General features: G+C 42.2%; 2 protein-coding genes across 3 annotated transcripts; both read left to right on the top strand.

Moving 5' to 3' along the window:
• The first annotated feature begins 126 nt into the window (after positions 1-126).
• mknk1 (MAPK interacting serine/threonine kinase 1) lies at positions 127-11,059 on the top strand. 2 transcript variants are annotated; one of them, XM_052475290.1, is made up of 15 exons: positions 127-436; positions 1,163-1,225; positions 1,792-1,906; positions 2,359-2,478; positions 2,569-2,640; positions 2,778-2,875; positions 3,696-3,775; positions 3,876-3,949; positions 4,237-4,341; positions 4,422-4,477; positions 4,606-4,701; positions 4,883-5,077; positions 5,365-5,529; positions 7,766-7,809; positions 8,090-11,059. In XM_052475290.1, the coding sequence occupies exons 1-15, from the start codon at positions 386-388 to the stop codon at positions 8,325-8,327; spliced, it is 1,572 nt and encodes a 523-aa protein (XP_052331250.1). In that variant the 5' UTR covers positions 127-385; the 3' UTR covers positions 8,328-11,059. The 2 variants fall into 2 exon arrangements, with proteins under 2 accessions (XP_052331250.1, XP_035655017.2); XM_035799124.2 differs by having other exon boundaries at positions 2,359-2,640.
• A 3,362-nt stretch (positions 11,060-14,421) lies between these two features.
• On the top strand, positions 14,422-15,144 carry LOC118400678 (transmembrane protein 275-like). Its single transcript, XM_035797689.2, has one exon. The coding sequence runs from the start codon at positions 14,455-14,457 to the stop codon at positions 15,142-15,144; it is 690 nt and encodes a 229-aa protein (XP_035653582.1). The 5' UTR covers positions 14,422-14,454.
• The last annotated feature ends 216 nt before the right edge of the window (positions 15,145-15,360 follow it).

The following is a 15,360-nucleotide window of genomic DNA, read 5'->3' as shown; positions in this document are numbered from 1 at the left end:
AGTTAATTGTGTTCATTTTTGAGGAAAATTATTCATTCATCTTAAAATACTCATGATTCATTAATATAACTTGCACTACAAATGTATTTTATTTTATTGAACCTTTATTTAACTTAAATACGACGCCTTAGACTATAATATAACCTACCTTGCTACTACTAGTATATTTTCTATGAATGAGAGTGCTGTCATACACCAGAAATTCCCTATATTATGAAATAGGGGAAGTTGTTTTGCAATACCTGACGTCCCTAGTGGTTTATTCTTTTCGTCCAATGAATAAACTACAGGACATGCAGGAGGCGGGAGCTCTGCGTTTACCGCCTTACGTCACTAGCTGGATTTCACTCTGTTGTCCACCCCGACTCACCGCAAACCCCAGAGGATGACAGAGGCTCTGGAGGAGGATTTCGGCCTGTTTGGACACAGACTCCAGGTTAGATATATCTTTTTTAATATCATCAGTAATTCATAACGTCATTAGCAAGACGGATTAGGTGACATAGTAACTCGCCAACGGAAAATAGTTAACTATGTAACGTTACTGTAGCTAGCTAGCGCAAATGTATTTGTTTTGGCTTTTCATAACACACTCATCTGATACAATTATTTTCTGAACATCGTTATGACTGAGCTGATATATGGATTGCTAGCTAGCTAGACAGCTAATAAGGTCGACCTGTTTATAACCTTATGAGTATCTTTACTATAGTTAGCTAGCTAATGTGTGTGATTGCATAGTCTACTTTTGCTGACTGATTGATTGAACTAACTATAACGTGGTAGCTAAGTAGCTGTATTTTTGCCGCCTCCAGTCAGGCACGACCAAGTCGTGGCTGCTTTAATCAGCATATTTGGAGCTGAGTTTTCTGGAATGACTCAATAACTCACCCAATTATCCAGATAGGTTTGACATATAACCTACAGCTAGCAGAATAACACCAACGTTACAAAAAACCGCCCGGCTTATGTGTGTAAGGAAAGGTCCAACCAGTTCTGGAATGAGTGTTCAAGTGAAAACACATCGCATCATCACTGATGGAATTCCTTAGTGTAACTTTGAATACTCTCTCCCTGTTTCTGCCCCCACCGATATGACTTTACTAGCTCGCTACTCGAAAACGTGCTACCTATCTGAAATGTTTCGTTTTTTTTTCTTCAGTTGGCAGATATGGTGAGGCAGAGCACGGTGGCAGAGTTGCAAGCCTTCCAGCACTCTCTCCAGGTAAATCAATATTGCTGTCAGAAATAGCTAGCTAACTAGCTATTTTACAAACTTGTCATAGCTTCTGGTTTTGTCACACTTGTTACTTCCCTTATCCTTTCCTGTTGCTCAGACAAGAGTAGCTTCTAGTAGTAACAGACTGCCAGTAATTATGCTTATCTTAAGGTTATACTGGATATGTTGCATCATTTTCAATGAGTAGTACAAATATGCCTATGCTATCACTGGATGTGAAAGTGTGTTTGGGAATATCCAGGGTCAGATAAGGTCTTTGTAAGCTTTCCTGTTTGTGTTTGCATTTCAGTTTACCCTATTGGCAGGCTGCCACAGGGGGAGATAACCTTGTTTTAAACCAGAAGCTTGGTTCTAATTATACTGTATTGTTATTTTATCTAGAATATGCCATATCAGTAGATTTGACATTGGTTTAGGACTGCACTGGTACTCTAAGAACAAAAGTGACACACTGTGCTTCTTCTTGTTCTTTCTGTCCCTCTCCACCACCTGATCTCTCTGGCTCTGCTCTCACTTTCACACTTTCTCTCCCCACTCTCTCTCTCTTTCAGTTACAGAGTAACTCTCTGGCCCTTGGCCCAGTAGGGGACAGCTGTGGGGAACAGCAGAATGTGGTGCCCCCCACTGCCACAGAGGAGAGACAGCACCTCTCAAAGGGCCCTCCAGGTACTGCACTTCAGGCCTCTGACCAGGGCCCTATCAGTAGCAGTACCTTTTAGATCATAACGAATAAGATTTATATGGACCAATCTTAGATCAGCACTTCTACTCCGATGCTTTGTGGATACTGACCCAGCTCCACAACCAGCTTCTCCCTGTCTGCTTTGCTATCAAATTGGCACATAGCAGTCCTACATGTTAGTCAATATACACATCGCACACACTATGCTTTAAGCAATCATTTATTTGCTTAACATAGTTAATCCATTCAAGGCTCTATCAATGTGTCACAGTTTTAAACAATCATTCACAATTTAAGAAAACATTTTATTTTTGTTGATTGGCACATAGTCAATAGATGTTAGTCAGTATGCATGTTGCAAACACTTTGCAATTCAAGCAATATTTTACAATGTAACTGTGGTTGACGTGAATTAACAGTCGACTTGTTTATACAGAGGTGGAAGCTTGCCAGCCAGTAAGCGTCCCAGACTCAGCCAAACCAATGGAAGCCACCCAGCCAGTAAGCATTCTAGACTCAGCCAAACCAATGGAAGCCACCCAGCCAGTAAGCATTCTAGACTCAGCCAAACCAATGGAAGCCACCCAGCCAGTAAGCATTCTAGACTCAGCCAAACCAATGGAAGCCACCCAGCCAGTAAGCATTCCAAACTCAGCCAAACCAAAGAAGAAGAAAAGGAGGTCAAGAGCAACAGACAGCTTTACAGGAAACTTCAACGGTAATCATTTTGCATATAAATCAGACAAGCCTGTCAAATATCCAATCACTCATGTCATTCAAAATCTAGAGTTTTAATAAATGCACCCACACCATAGATACCAGAGACAGGCTTTTGTGCGTTTCTCTTTTCTCCAGACCTGTACAAACTGACAGATGAAATGCTGGGTCAGGGTGCATATGCAAAGGTCCAAGGATGCATCAGTCTTCAGAATGGGAATGAATATGCTGTGAAGGTGAGTCGGAGGCTGCGTATGAAACGGTTCCCTATTCAGGGCACTACTTTTGACCAGGGTGCATAGAGGACATATGGGACTTGTGATGAATGTCATACAACACATGCAAAGGTTTTATTGTCATTCCAGGGTAGTTGAAGTATAATTAGTCACTAACTGATGCTGTTTCAACCCCAAACAGTGTTTTCTTTGCCCGGTTTGTGGTCCAAACGTTGTCCTATTAAACAGTTAAGCGTCATAACAGTGTGCAGATTAGCTTTTTGTTCTACATTGTCCTCTCTGATCCAGCACTTGGGACATCTTTTTTTGTTTTATGGATGTGCACGTATACCACCCACTAAGCCAAAGATTTTTTTATAACTAATCCAAGATAGACCCACAGCCTGCCGTTTCAAATGGGAGCAAGTTAATCATAGTTGGCAGAACTAGCAGGAGGTAGGCAGAGCACGAGCTAATGAGATCCTATTGGTGCGTTCTAGCATGTAGTTGCATATTTCCGTTAGGGAACGCCTGTGAAGTGCACTTGTGAAATAGCTCAATTCGCCCTTGGACTCCTAGACCACGTAATTTTTTGAAACTTTGGCAAAGGGTAAAGTCTGCAAAACTTAGTCCACTTTGGCCTCACATATTTTAGTTTTGGGAACAGAAAACTATTGAGATCAAATTTTTAATTGATGAGAAAATATGCAGAATGTCAGCCAAAATCCATCTGATTCCATATTTTCCCAATGCTGGGAAAATTTTATACATCAAGCTCATTGTTCTGTGACTTAAGCTTTCTTCACTCACTGATACCTGTGTCTATTTGGTTTTGTCTCAGATCATTGAGAAGAACGCGGGGCACAGTCGCAGCCGCGTCTTCCGTGAAGTGGAGACCCTTTACCAGTGCCAGGGCAACAAGTGTGTGCTCTTTCACTCTACAAAGTGAATGTTCTGAAGGTTAAATAATAATTACAACAAAAAAAGTCACCCACTAATGTGTTCCTATTAACATTTTCAGGAACATTCTGGAACTAATACAGTTTTTTGAAGATGACTCCTGCTTCTACTTGGTGTTTGAGAAGTTGCGTGGAGGTATGTCTTCCTGTTTTTACCATATTATCCCACTTTTGTGAGGGTGAAGGTGGGTCATGTTCATTATGCATAAAATTGAAGAAAAAGGTAAACTGGGGAGATACTGCTGTAAGTGTTTTTATTGGACAAGTTCAATGTTGTTTTCTGTTGCAAAACATGGTGGTGCTTTGTGGTCTAATGAACATGACCCAGATTACATGAAACTATTAGGTGTTTCTCTGAAAGCTCTCTGCTCCTGAATGCTCTCCTCTCTCTCCTCCTAAAAGCTCTCCTCTTTACCCATACAGGCTCCATTCTGACTCACATCCAGAACCGTAAGCACTTTGATGAGCTGGAGGCCAGCCGTGTGGTCAGGGACATCTCCAAAGCTCTCCACTTCCTCCACAACAAAGGTAGGACCCCTGAACATGGGGCTGTGCCTGTATCGAATTACAGTGTGATTGTTTCCTCATAAACATGCTCTGTTCTACAGGTATCGCCCACCGGGACCTAAAGCCAGAGAACATCCTGTGTGAGTCTACTGACCAGGTAACCTTTGTTTCCTCCAATGTGCTACGGAACAACAACATATGTTTTCTGTAGAAAATGTCATGTTTGCCAAACAGTTGTTGTGGTTATAGCTAGTGAATGCTTGCTATTTTTCTCTCCCCCTGCAGGTGTCTCCGGTGAAAATCTGTGACTTTGACTTGGGCAGTGGAGTGAAGCTTAGCAGTGCCTGTATTCCAATCACCACTCCAGAGCTCACCACACCGGTAAAAACCACAACCTGAACCTACCACTAACCCTGATATTTGTGTGTCTTATCTGTTCGTCTGGCAAAGTCTTAATTGTCCCTAAGTGCAAATTTTAAATTTTTACTGTAAAGAGTGTTGCAATTTTAAATCAAATTTGATTTGACATATGTCCTCACGGTGTTTGGTTTCCCCGACTCAGTGTGGCTCGGCAGAGTACATGGCTCCAGAGGTGGTGGAGGTGTTCACAGACGAGGCATCGTTCTACGACAAGCGTTGTGACCTCTGGAGCCTGGGGGTCATCCTCTATATTCTGCTCAGCGGAAGCCCCCCCTTCACTGGTCATTGTGGGACTGACTGTGGCTGGGACCGTGGAGAGACCTGCCGTACCTGCCAGGTACACAAGCCATCACCAGTCTTCTTCAAACCCCCAGTTCACCTTAGATTTTTTTTTAAATAGTGCTGTAGATGTCTGTCTCGAAGGAACACAAACTCTGGACCTTCGAGACCGTTTATAAAAAATAATTTAAAAAAAATATGCCATGCATTTATTGGTGTTATAACCATTATAATTCATAAAAATGTATAGTAATTTAGAAATTGTTTCTGATTCATGTCATAAGTGAATGCCCAAAATATTATTCATGATTTTCCCTTTTAATATATTGTGTCCCACCCCTGCAGAAGAATCTGTTTGACAACATCCAGGATGGCCAGTATGAGTTCCCAGAGAAGGACTGGGCCCACATCTCTGCCCAGGCCAAGGACCTCATCTCCAGGCTGCTGGTGCGGGATGCCACCCTCCGCCTCAGTGCTGCCCAGGTCCTGCAGCACTCCTGGGTGCAGGGGGTGAGTGTCAATTTCCTAACCCTTCTGTACACTGTGTTCAAATACATGTCTATTATTTGTTATTGAATACTTATTTTCTGTGTATCTGAGTATTTTCTAATAATGTGGCTCGAATCACCTACTTCTATTGGAAGTATTTGAAAGTACTTTCAAATAATTTCCTGTAAATAGCCTAGTATTTTGAAATAAGTATTTGAAAATACATTTCAAATACCAAACAGACCTGGTTGAAATGCATTTAATTTAATTATTTGTTTAAATATTGTGTATTTGAGTATTTAAAAAAAAAAATATATATATATATATATATTAACACACTGCTCAAAAAAATAACGGGAACACTTAAACATCACAATGTAACTCCAAGTCAATCACTTAGGAAGCAACACTGATTGACAATAAATTTCACATGCTGTTGTGCAAATGGAATAGACAACAGGTGGAAATTATAGGCAATTAGCAAGACACCCCCAATAAAGGAGTGGTTCTGCAGGTGGTGACCACAGACCACTTCTCAGTTCCTATGCTTCCTGGCTGATGTTTGGTCACTTTTGAATGCTGGCGGTGCTTTCACTCTAGTGGTAGCATGAGACTGAGTCTACAACCCACACAAGTGGCTCAGGTAGTGCAACTCATCCAGGATGGAACATCAATGCGAGCTGTGGCAAAAAGGTTTGCTGTGTCTGTCAGAGTAGTGTCCAGAGCATGGAAGCGCTACCAGGAGACAGGCCAGTACATCAGGAGACATGGAGGAGGCCGTAGGAGGGCAACAACCCAGCAGCAGGACCGCTACCTCCGCCTTTGTGCAAGGAGGAGCAGGAGGAGCACTGCCAGAGACCTGCAAGATGACCTCCAGCAGGCCACAAATGTGCATGTGTCTGCTCAAATGGTCAGAAAAAGATTTCATGAGGGCCCGACGTCCACAGGTGGGGGTTGTGCTTATGGGGTTGTGCAGGACGTTTGCCATTTGCCAGAGAACACCAAGATTGGCAAATTCGCCACTGGCGCCCTGTGCTCTTCACAGATGAAAGCAGGTTCACACTGAGCACATGTGACAGTCTGGAGACGCCGTGGAGAACGTTCTGTTGCCTGCAACATCCTCCAGCATAACCGGTTTGGCGGTGGGTCAGTCATGGTGTGGGGTGGCATTTCATTGGGGGGCCGCACAGCCCTCCATGTGCCCGCCAGAGGTAGCCTGACTGCCATTAGATACAGAGATGAGATCCTCAGACCCCTTGTGAGACCTTATGCTGGTGCGGTTGGCCCTAATGCAAGACAATGCTAGACCTCATGTGGCTGGAGTGTGTCAGCAGTTCCTGAAAGAGGAAGGCATTGATGCTATGGACTGGCCCGCCCGTTCCCCAGACCTGAATCCAATTGAGCACATCTGGGACATCATGTCTCGCTCCATCCACCAACGCCACTTTGCACCACAGACTGTCCAGGAGTTGGCGGATGCTTTAGTCCAGGTCTGGGAGGAGATTCCTCAGGAGACCATCTGCCACTTCATCAGGAGCATGCCCAGGCGTTGTAGGGAGGTCATACAGGCACGTGGAGGCCACACACACTACTGAGCCTCATTTTGACTTGTTTTAAGGACATTACATCAAAGTTGGATCAGCCTGTAGTGTGGTTTTCCACTTTAATTTTGAGTGTGACTCCAAATCCAGACCTCCATGGGTTGATACATTTGATTTCCATTGATAATTTTTGTGTGATTTTGTTGTCAGCACATTCAACTATGTAAAGAAAAAAGTATTTAATAAGAATATTTCATTCATTCAGATCTAGGATGTGTTATTTTAGTATTCCCTTTATTTTTTTTGAGCAGTATATGTATGTATGTATGTATGTAATGTATGTATGTGTCATTACTAAACAAGTGTTTCCAAATATATTCCAATACTACTTGTTTCAAAGAAAAAATATCCAAATACTTAAGTTCCAAATTACTTTTGAAATCAATTGAAATACCCTAAACAGTATATGAACCCAGGTCTGTACTTTATGTTGTTCCCGGTGGATGTCAATATTCTGAAGTGGCTTTCTTGCCTCGTCTATTCTACACTGATCTAAGAAGGCTGAATGTGTGAAAGAGACATCCAAGAAACCAGCGGGCTTGTTTTCACCAGTACATTTCCTTCAAACTGTATATCTGTAAAGGAAAAGGTACAATTAAAATAAATGGATTCCGTTTTCCTGTTATATCTTATTTGTGTTATTTATTTTCCCCTAGAATGCACCAGAGAGAGGTCTCCCAACCCCACACTTCCTCCAAAGGTAATCCACTCATTGCTCATTTCACAGAATGTGAGGTACATTACAGCAGATGGCTAATAAATTCAATTGTTGAAGGGACGTTACACTTCAAAATCAAAGTTTTTTTCCCAGACCTACAAAGTAGCATAATGGACTCAACTTGACATTTTGAGGCCTGAAAACATCGGACACAATTAGATTTAGGAGTGTTCCTGACAAATTGAGTGTATGTCTCCTAGAGCTAAACGTGTGATCTATAATTGGATCAATCTCTGACTGATCGTCTGCTCGTTCTCTACAGGAACAGCAGCACCAAAGACCTGACCCAGTTTGCCGCCGACGCCATCGCCTTCAATCGCCAGCTGTCGCAGCATGACGAGGAGCAGGAGGAAGTGGTCACCACCATTGTGACCTCCATGAGGCTTTCGCCCCCCTCCAACTCCCGGCTGGCTCGCAGACGGGCACAGTCCAACGCTCAGCGCACCACCCAGGACTTCCTGCCTGCTGATGACGACAACCTCGACACTCTCGTCACCTAACCAGCTCCTGGTTTAACCCCAGGAAGACCCCGTTTTGGTGCTACTGCAGGCTCGGAGTTCCCTCGCACCTGGTTTATCCTTCTAATATAGTCGTGTGCTTCTAAGATCCCAACAGGGTCAGATTCTCTGATTTAACCATGTCAGCCTCAGAACTGCTGCCAGGCTCTTTGTGCCTCCCTTTCCCCTCTTTTATTTCTCCTCTGTTCCCTCCATCCTGGTGCTAGTTTCTCTTCCTCTCTACGTGGTGTTTACCATGTCACACCATCTGAGATGGACGATAGCTTCCGTTGGCAGGAGACTCCTGTGTAGCTTCACAGGGTTGGTAGCCTCATTGTCCAAGCTCTCATGGCCAGTGGTCTTCTTATCACCTAGAAACAGAGACCGGAGCACAAAGGGAAGCACTTTTATCCTCTACTAAGCTAACACACACTGAGTCCCAGCTTTGTTTCAGTGATTAGTTTGGGTTGAGGTAGTTTCTTGCATTTGATAATAACCTCAGTCTATACAGAGCGCAATCCCATGTTAAGACGATAGGAATAGTGACTAAAATGGGTCTAAGCCTGTTCTAGTGATTATTTTTCTATGGTTAAGACTGCTAGTGATGGTTGCTTTATGCTAGCTATACTTAATTGCACGGTTATTTCCGTTAGGAATGGATTCTTGATGATGTCCGCATGGGGCATTTAATACACGTACAGTACATGTAGCTAGCCTGTCTTATTGTAAAAATCCTTTTAATTTTCAAAAAACATTTTAATTTACGTTGTGTTGGTCAAGTTGTGAAAAGGTTTTAGCGTTATTTATAGAGTTACTGAATGCTGCAAAAGTAGAGCATTACTTTTCAGTCCCTTAATGAACCTGTTTTTAGGGATGGTCATACATAGGCTGTGAGGAGGGTTTCAAAACTTTCCCAAAATGTCCTGGTTTTTCCAGAAATCCCAGTTTTAGGATTTTTGGAAACAGCAGGGATGAAGCATCCAACCTCTAATTTTTCATGCAGGATTTCTGGAATATTTTTTGGAATGTTTTGAGAATTCTGCAAGCCAATAATTGCAAGGCAAGCAGACACTGTGACTATGGCCTGGTATTCAGGGAATGGACTCTGTCCTTGATTATCCTAGTAAGCATTCTGGGGCCCTATTATTGACACGGGTCGATATCTACAGTATGTTGAATGTGATTGTTTGGCCTAGAACTTTTAAGACATTGTGCTTGTGGAAGATGGGTTACTGAATGATTTGAGAGTGCATCATTCATTTGAAAAGCATTTTATTATTTGAATCACCCTGAAATTCCATTTCTTATCTCCTTATCGAAACATCAGCTACCTGGAACACTTCTATACTTTGAAACAACTCACTCGTCATATGTATTTTGAGATTATTTGATATGATTGCATTTCATCAGTATTTTTATTTTTTTAGACATATTTGAAGTATTGATAAACTATAAGGATTACCTCAGAAACCTGAATTGCACTAGCCTGGTTGCCAGTTTGTTTGTGTTATGTTGTCACTTAATGTCATGCAAAACATGACATTACAAAGAGTTGACATGATGCCACAAACAGATCTGGGGACCAAGCTAGAATTTGTATGATGTCTTTACACATTTTTTCAAAATGATTACAGGACCATTCTGCCATTGCTTGCTTCAAATGTTTTTAACTTATTTTCAGTCATACCACTAATAACCTGCAGCTTTCTTTTTACACAAATTAATTACTATTTTGGCTATTCACACTTCACTGAATATTGTTAGAATCTGTTTAAGTGATATAGAAATCTGGAAATGTCTTTTTGTTTTTTAATATTGTGTTTTTTTAAACGTCCATAACTTTATTTTTTATATATTTTATATTCCAGAGGGGATGCCATGATAAATATACCTTTCTCTGGCGGAAAGGGAATTATAGTTTTATATCAGTTTTTTTAGTAGTAGTTTTATTTGTGTATTGTCGGTTGGTTTGTCAGCAAATGGATCTGAATAAGTGTGCCAAAGAAACCATAGAGACTAATAGAAATAACTTGTGACGACTGTGAATGCTAGCATGTCACATTAATTTGGTTTCAGGTTTTTAAGCATAAATTGGTCAGACGGCCATTTCAGCCTGTGTAACATAGTTACTGAAATGCTCTTTGGTTACTGAAATGCTCTTTGGTTACTGAAATTATTTGATTTACCTCTACCAGTTTGACTGTTTCAACTCTTAAGAGCTTGTCATTTTATTAATGTGGGGACACTGATGGAAGTCTAGCACTTATTCCCCTCAACCTTTAACTTCATGTATTGCATCCCCCACCCCCATGTAAAACGGCTTGTACCCAATGCCTGGATCTCCCCCGGTTGCCATGGATACTCAATCGCTATAGCAACCAGGGGGCCTTCCTAAGCGGGCACGGACTCTCCGTCAGAGAAGGTGCAACACACATTAGGGATCTCCCAGTGGCTATGGTAAAGCCCTCTCACTCTCATTAGTCCCAGATGGCACCCTATAGCCCATAGGCCCTGGTCAAAAGTAGGGCACTACATAGGGAATATGGTGCCATTTGGGACAAACACTAAACTCAAATCAGATGGGATAAGATGCATTCATTGGCATAAGCTATGCAGCTAAATACCTTATAACCTATGTGTATGAGGTCTTATGGCAAATGTTCTTACAATGTTGCACATCAATAGCCCCTGTGGTATGCTGTTTTCCCAATAAAACCCAATTCTTTCTTACGAAATTCTTCTTTCTCTGACTTCTAGGCAGAACTCTGACATCATGTAACAAGTTAGGCAGATTGACTGTTCTTCTAGGTTCAGTACATGTACTCTAGGTTCAGTACATAAACAGAGACTGCTCAGTTTATGGCTGGAAGAACTGATTGAATGGGTTTATTTCGGGCCCATCACTCACCAGTTGCCTATTGTAGCGTGTGAATGAAACGGGGACATGGATGATTGTGATTCACCTGACCACACAGTGAAGAGAGGAGTATGGGGGTTGGTCTAGAGCACCTAAAGGAAGAAGGTAACAGGGAAGAGAGGAGTATGGGGGTTGGTCTAGAGCACCTAAAGGAAGAAGGTAACAGGGAAGAGGAGTATGGGGGTTGGTCTAGAGCACCTAAAGGAAGAAGGTAACAGGGAAGAGAGGAGTATGGGGGTTGGTCTAGAGCACCTAAAGGAAGAAGGTAACAGGGAAGAGAGGAGTATGGGGGTTGGTCTAGAGCACCTAAAGGAAGAAGGTAACAGGGAAGAGGAGTATGGGGGTTGGTCTAGAGCACCTAAAGGAAGAAGGTAACAGGGAAGAGAGGAGTATGGGGGTTGGTCTAGAGCACCTAAAGGGAGAAGGTAACAGGGAATAGGAGTATGGGGGTTGGTCTAGAGCACCTAAAGGAAGAAGGTAACAGGGAAGAGGAGTATGGGGGTTGGTCTAGAGCACCTAAAGGAAGAAGGTAACAGGGAAGAGAGGAGTATGGGGGTTGGTCTAGAGCACCTAAAGGAAGAAGGTAACAGGGAAGAGAGGAGTATGGGAGTTGGTCTAGAGCACCTAAAGGAAGAAGGTAACAGGGAAGAGAGGAGTATGGGAGTTGGTCTAGAGCACCTAAAGGAAGAAGGTAACAGGGAAGAGAGGAGTATGGGAGTTGGTCTAGAGCACCTAAAGGAAGAAGGTAACAGGGAAGAGAGGAGTATGGGGGTTGGTCTAGAGCACCTAAAGGAAGAAGGTAACAGGGAAGAGAGGAGTATGGGAGTTGGTCTAGATCACCTAAAGGAAGAAGGTAACAGGGAAGAGAGGAGTATGGGGGTTGGTCTAGAGCACCTAAAGGAAGAAGGTAACAGGGAAGAGGAGTATGGGAGTTGGTCTAGAGCACATAAAGGAAGAAGGTAACAGTGAAGATATACGAGCAGACACTGTTATGGTCCCTTGTAGCTCAGTTGGTAGAGCATGCCACTTGCAATGCTAGGGTTGTGGGTTCAATTCCCGCAGAGAGTAGCTTTGGATAAGAGTGTCTAGTAAAATCTTATGCCATCCTCGAGGGAGATGTACACACACAAGCTGGAGAGGAAGACATCATGCTTTGTTGCAATGTATGTTGGGTGGATAGTTCAGAATCGTGCTTTGTTGCACTGTATGGGCAGTGGTGGAAAAAGTACCCAATTGTCATACTTGAGTAAAAGTAAAGATCCCTTAATAGAAAGATACTCAAGTGAAAGTCACCCAGTAAAATACTACTTGAGTAAAAAGGTAGTATTTGGTTCTAAATATACTGTAGTATCAAAAGTAAATACAATTGCTAATATATACTTAAGTATCAAAAGTAAAAGTACATTTCAAATTCCATATTTTCAGCAAAGCAGACAACCATTTTCTTATTTTAAAAATGTACAGTAAGCCAGGGGTATACTCCAACACTCGGACGTCATTTACAAGCGATGCATTTGTGTTTAGTGAGTCAGCCAGATCAGAGGTAGCAAGGATGATCACGTTCTCTTGATAAGTGCGTGAATTGAACCATTTTCCTGTCCCGCTAAGCATTCAACATGTAACGAGTACTTTTAGGTGTCAGGGAAAATGTATGAAGTAAAAAGTACATTATTTTCTTTAGGAATGCAAGTGAAGTAAAAGTTCTAGAAAATAGAAATAATAAAGTACAGATATCCCAAAAACCTACTAGTACTTTAAAGTATTTTTACGTAAGTACTTTGTACCACTGAGTGTGGGATAGTAGTTCAGAATCATGCTTTGTTGCACTGTATGGGGTGGGTAGTTCAGAATCATGCTTTGTTGCATTGTGGGTAGTTCAGAATCATGCTTTGTTTCATTGTGGGTAATTCAGAACAAAGAGTGGTAGAGTTTATCTGGGCTATATGTCTGGATGGTTTTCTAAGCAAGCAATATTTCACAGTGCTTCTATCAGAGTTTGATTATATCCAAAGCATTTGCTTAATTAATCATCCAAATGAACAATAACTATCCCCATAATACATATTGGGCTCTTTCAATTCCTGCAAAATATATAATTTCCTTTCATAATCGATTTCTACAGATATCTCGAATAAATGTTTTATTTTTTGTATTTGTTTAAATGCACGTGTCTGTGTTGGTTTGTTCAACCATTAGTCTCGCTGTACTTGTGTGTGTTCATCAGTGAATGACGCTCATATGGCGCCCCTAGTGGTTAACCAAGCACGAAACTCATGAGCGCTCTTCTCTTTTCCTCTGTCGTAATTCCACCTGCTTGGGTGAGCGATCTCACGAGAAGAGTGTCATGGAAAGTCCACGACTCGATTGAAATAAGACAAACGACGGGAATAGTGTTGTATTTCAAACAAGATTACCTGAACTATGGGACTCATCATATGTAAGTAAAAGCAATTGCTGTCAGTGACGTATTTGTTTTCATCACCAAAAGAATATGAAATATTTTCTGTTCTGAGTGAATAGTCCAATTGCCAATCAGTGATTATAGAATATAAACTGGTCTTTAAACGACCATTTAAATAAAATAACTCCTGTAATGGTAATTATATTTTTTATTGTTTTATCAGGGTAATCTAATCTGTCAAAATGCTCCAGTTTATTGGCTATGTGTCAGTCTAAGACATATATTTATGTAGTCTAATACACTTTTAACCATGTAATATAAGACCAATACCTCTTCAAAATATAAATGATCGTCTGCGAACATATCAGAACCCAGTGTACTTGTTCATTGTGTACTTAGGAATATATATATGAACAAAAGACAAGAAAATCAGAATTTCTTATTCTCTGTGAAAAAACTAGGCATCAATATGTTGCAGAGCTGAAGATAATAATACTGTTGATTTATCTAGTCTTTGTAGCATTTATTACACGTCATGTATGCATAATGCATCAGCTTTTCTCCCTCAATGTCAGTTGCCTTTAGACCTGTGTGACAATGATTTATTTTGTCGAAAACCTATGTCTATGACAGGAACACACCATCTGACTCTTCTGTCTATCTTTTGTAGGGCAGAGAAAACTCAGACTGGATTATGTTGTCATTAATCAAGACTATTAAATTGTATTTTAGCTGACACCATAAAATAATTAAGTAATATGCAATCCTCAAAATATCTGAATTCGACAGTATACAACATAAAGCCTGGAGAGATGGTCCTTCCCGATAAGAGCTCGGGGCCCAAAACGGTATTCGGGAAACGGCCCCAGAGTCTCCCCTCCCCGGCCCTGTGCTGCGCCTGTGGCTTGTGCATTATGCTGGCGGGCATCAACATCACCCTGGTGGGGGCCTTTGCTTTCAAGTCCTTCATCCCCACCAGCAACCCACCCATCATCATCGGGCCCCTCCTCCTACTTGTGGCCCTGTCCTTTTTTGGGGCGTGCTGTGTGTGTGGGCGGCGGCCACCAACCCACAATGCCGGCAAGGCCAAGGGGGACGAGAGCTGGGGTCGGACGCGGATAGGGGCCGGCGTCACATTTGAGATGGAGACGAGCGAGCACACGCTGCAGGACACCACTGCTGTGCAGCTCAGTCCCACCAACTCTCAGAGCTCCTCCCACAAGTCTAGTAACTCCGCCCATGGGGATACCCCTGCAGTAGGGGCCTGTGAGGATGACCCCACCCCCAGGGCCTGTGATCTCGCCAGCTCAGAGGCCTATGATATAGATGTGAGACCTGATGACCAGCTCTTGACCTCTGAGGACCAGGTCTTGACCTCTGAGGACCAGCTCTTGACCTCTGAGGACCAACTTTTGACCTCTGAGGACCAGGCATTGACTGCTGATATTGAAGATAAGGGGAGCATCCAGATGACGGCACTATACAAGCCTTGCCCAACGTAGCATGGCTGTCTACTGGCTATTACATAAACTGGTACTGTATATCCTGTGTGACAATGACCTGTGCATCACTATATATTGACTTGCTTAGTTAAATATCCCTCTGGTACTATAAACTGGTACTATATATCCCTCTGGTAATATAAACGGGTACTTTATACTTCTTTGGTACTATAAACTGGTACTATATATCCCTCTGGTACTATAAACAGGTACTTT

The sequence above is a fragment of the Oncorhynchus keta genome, chromosome 22 (genome assembly GCF_023373465.1).
Source record: "Oncorhynchus keta strain PuntledgeMale-10-30-2019 chromosome 22, Oket_V2, whole genome shotgun sequence".
Lineage (NCBI taxonomy): Eukaryota > Metazoa > Chordata > Actinopteri > Salmoniformes > Salmonidae > Oncorhynchus > Oncorhynchus keta.
The sequence above is the reverse complement of the archived record's forward strand: the minus strand, read 5'-3'. Positions and strand labels throughout refer to the sequence as shown.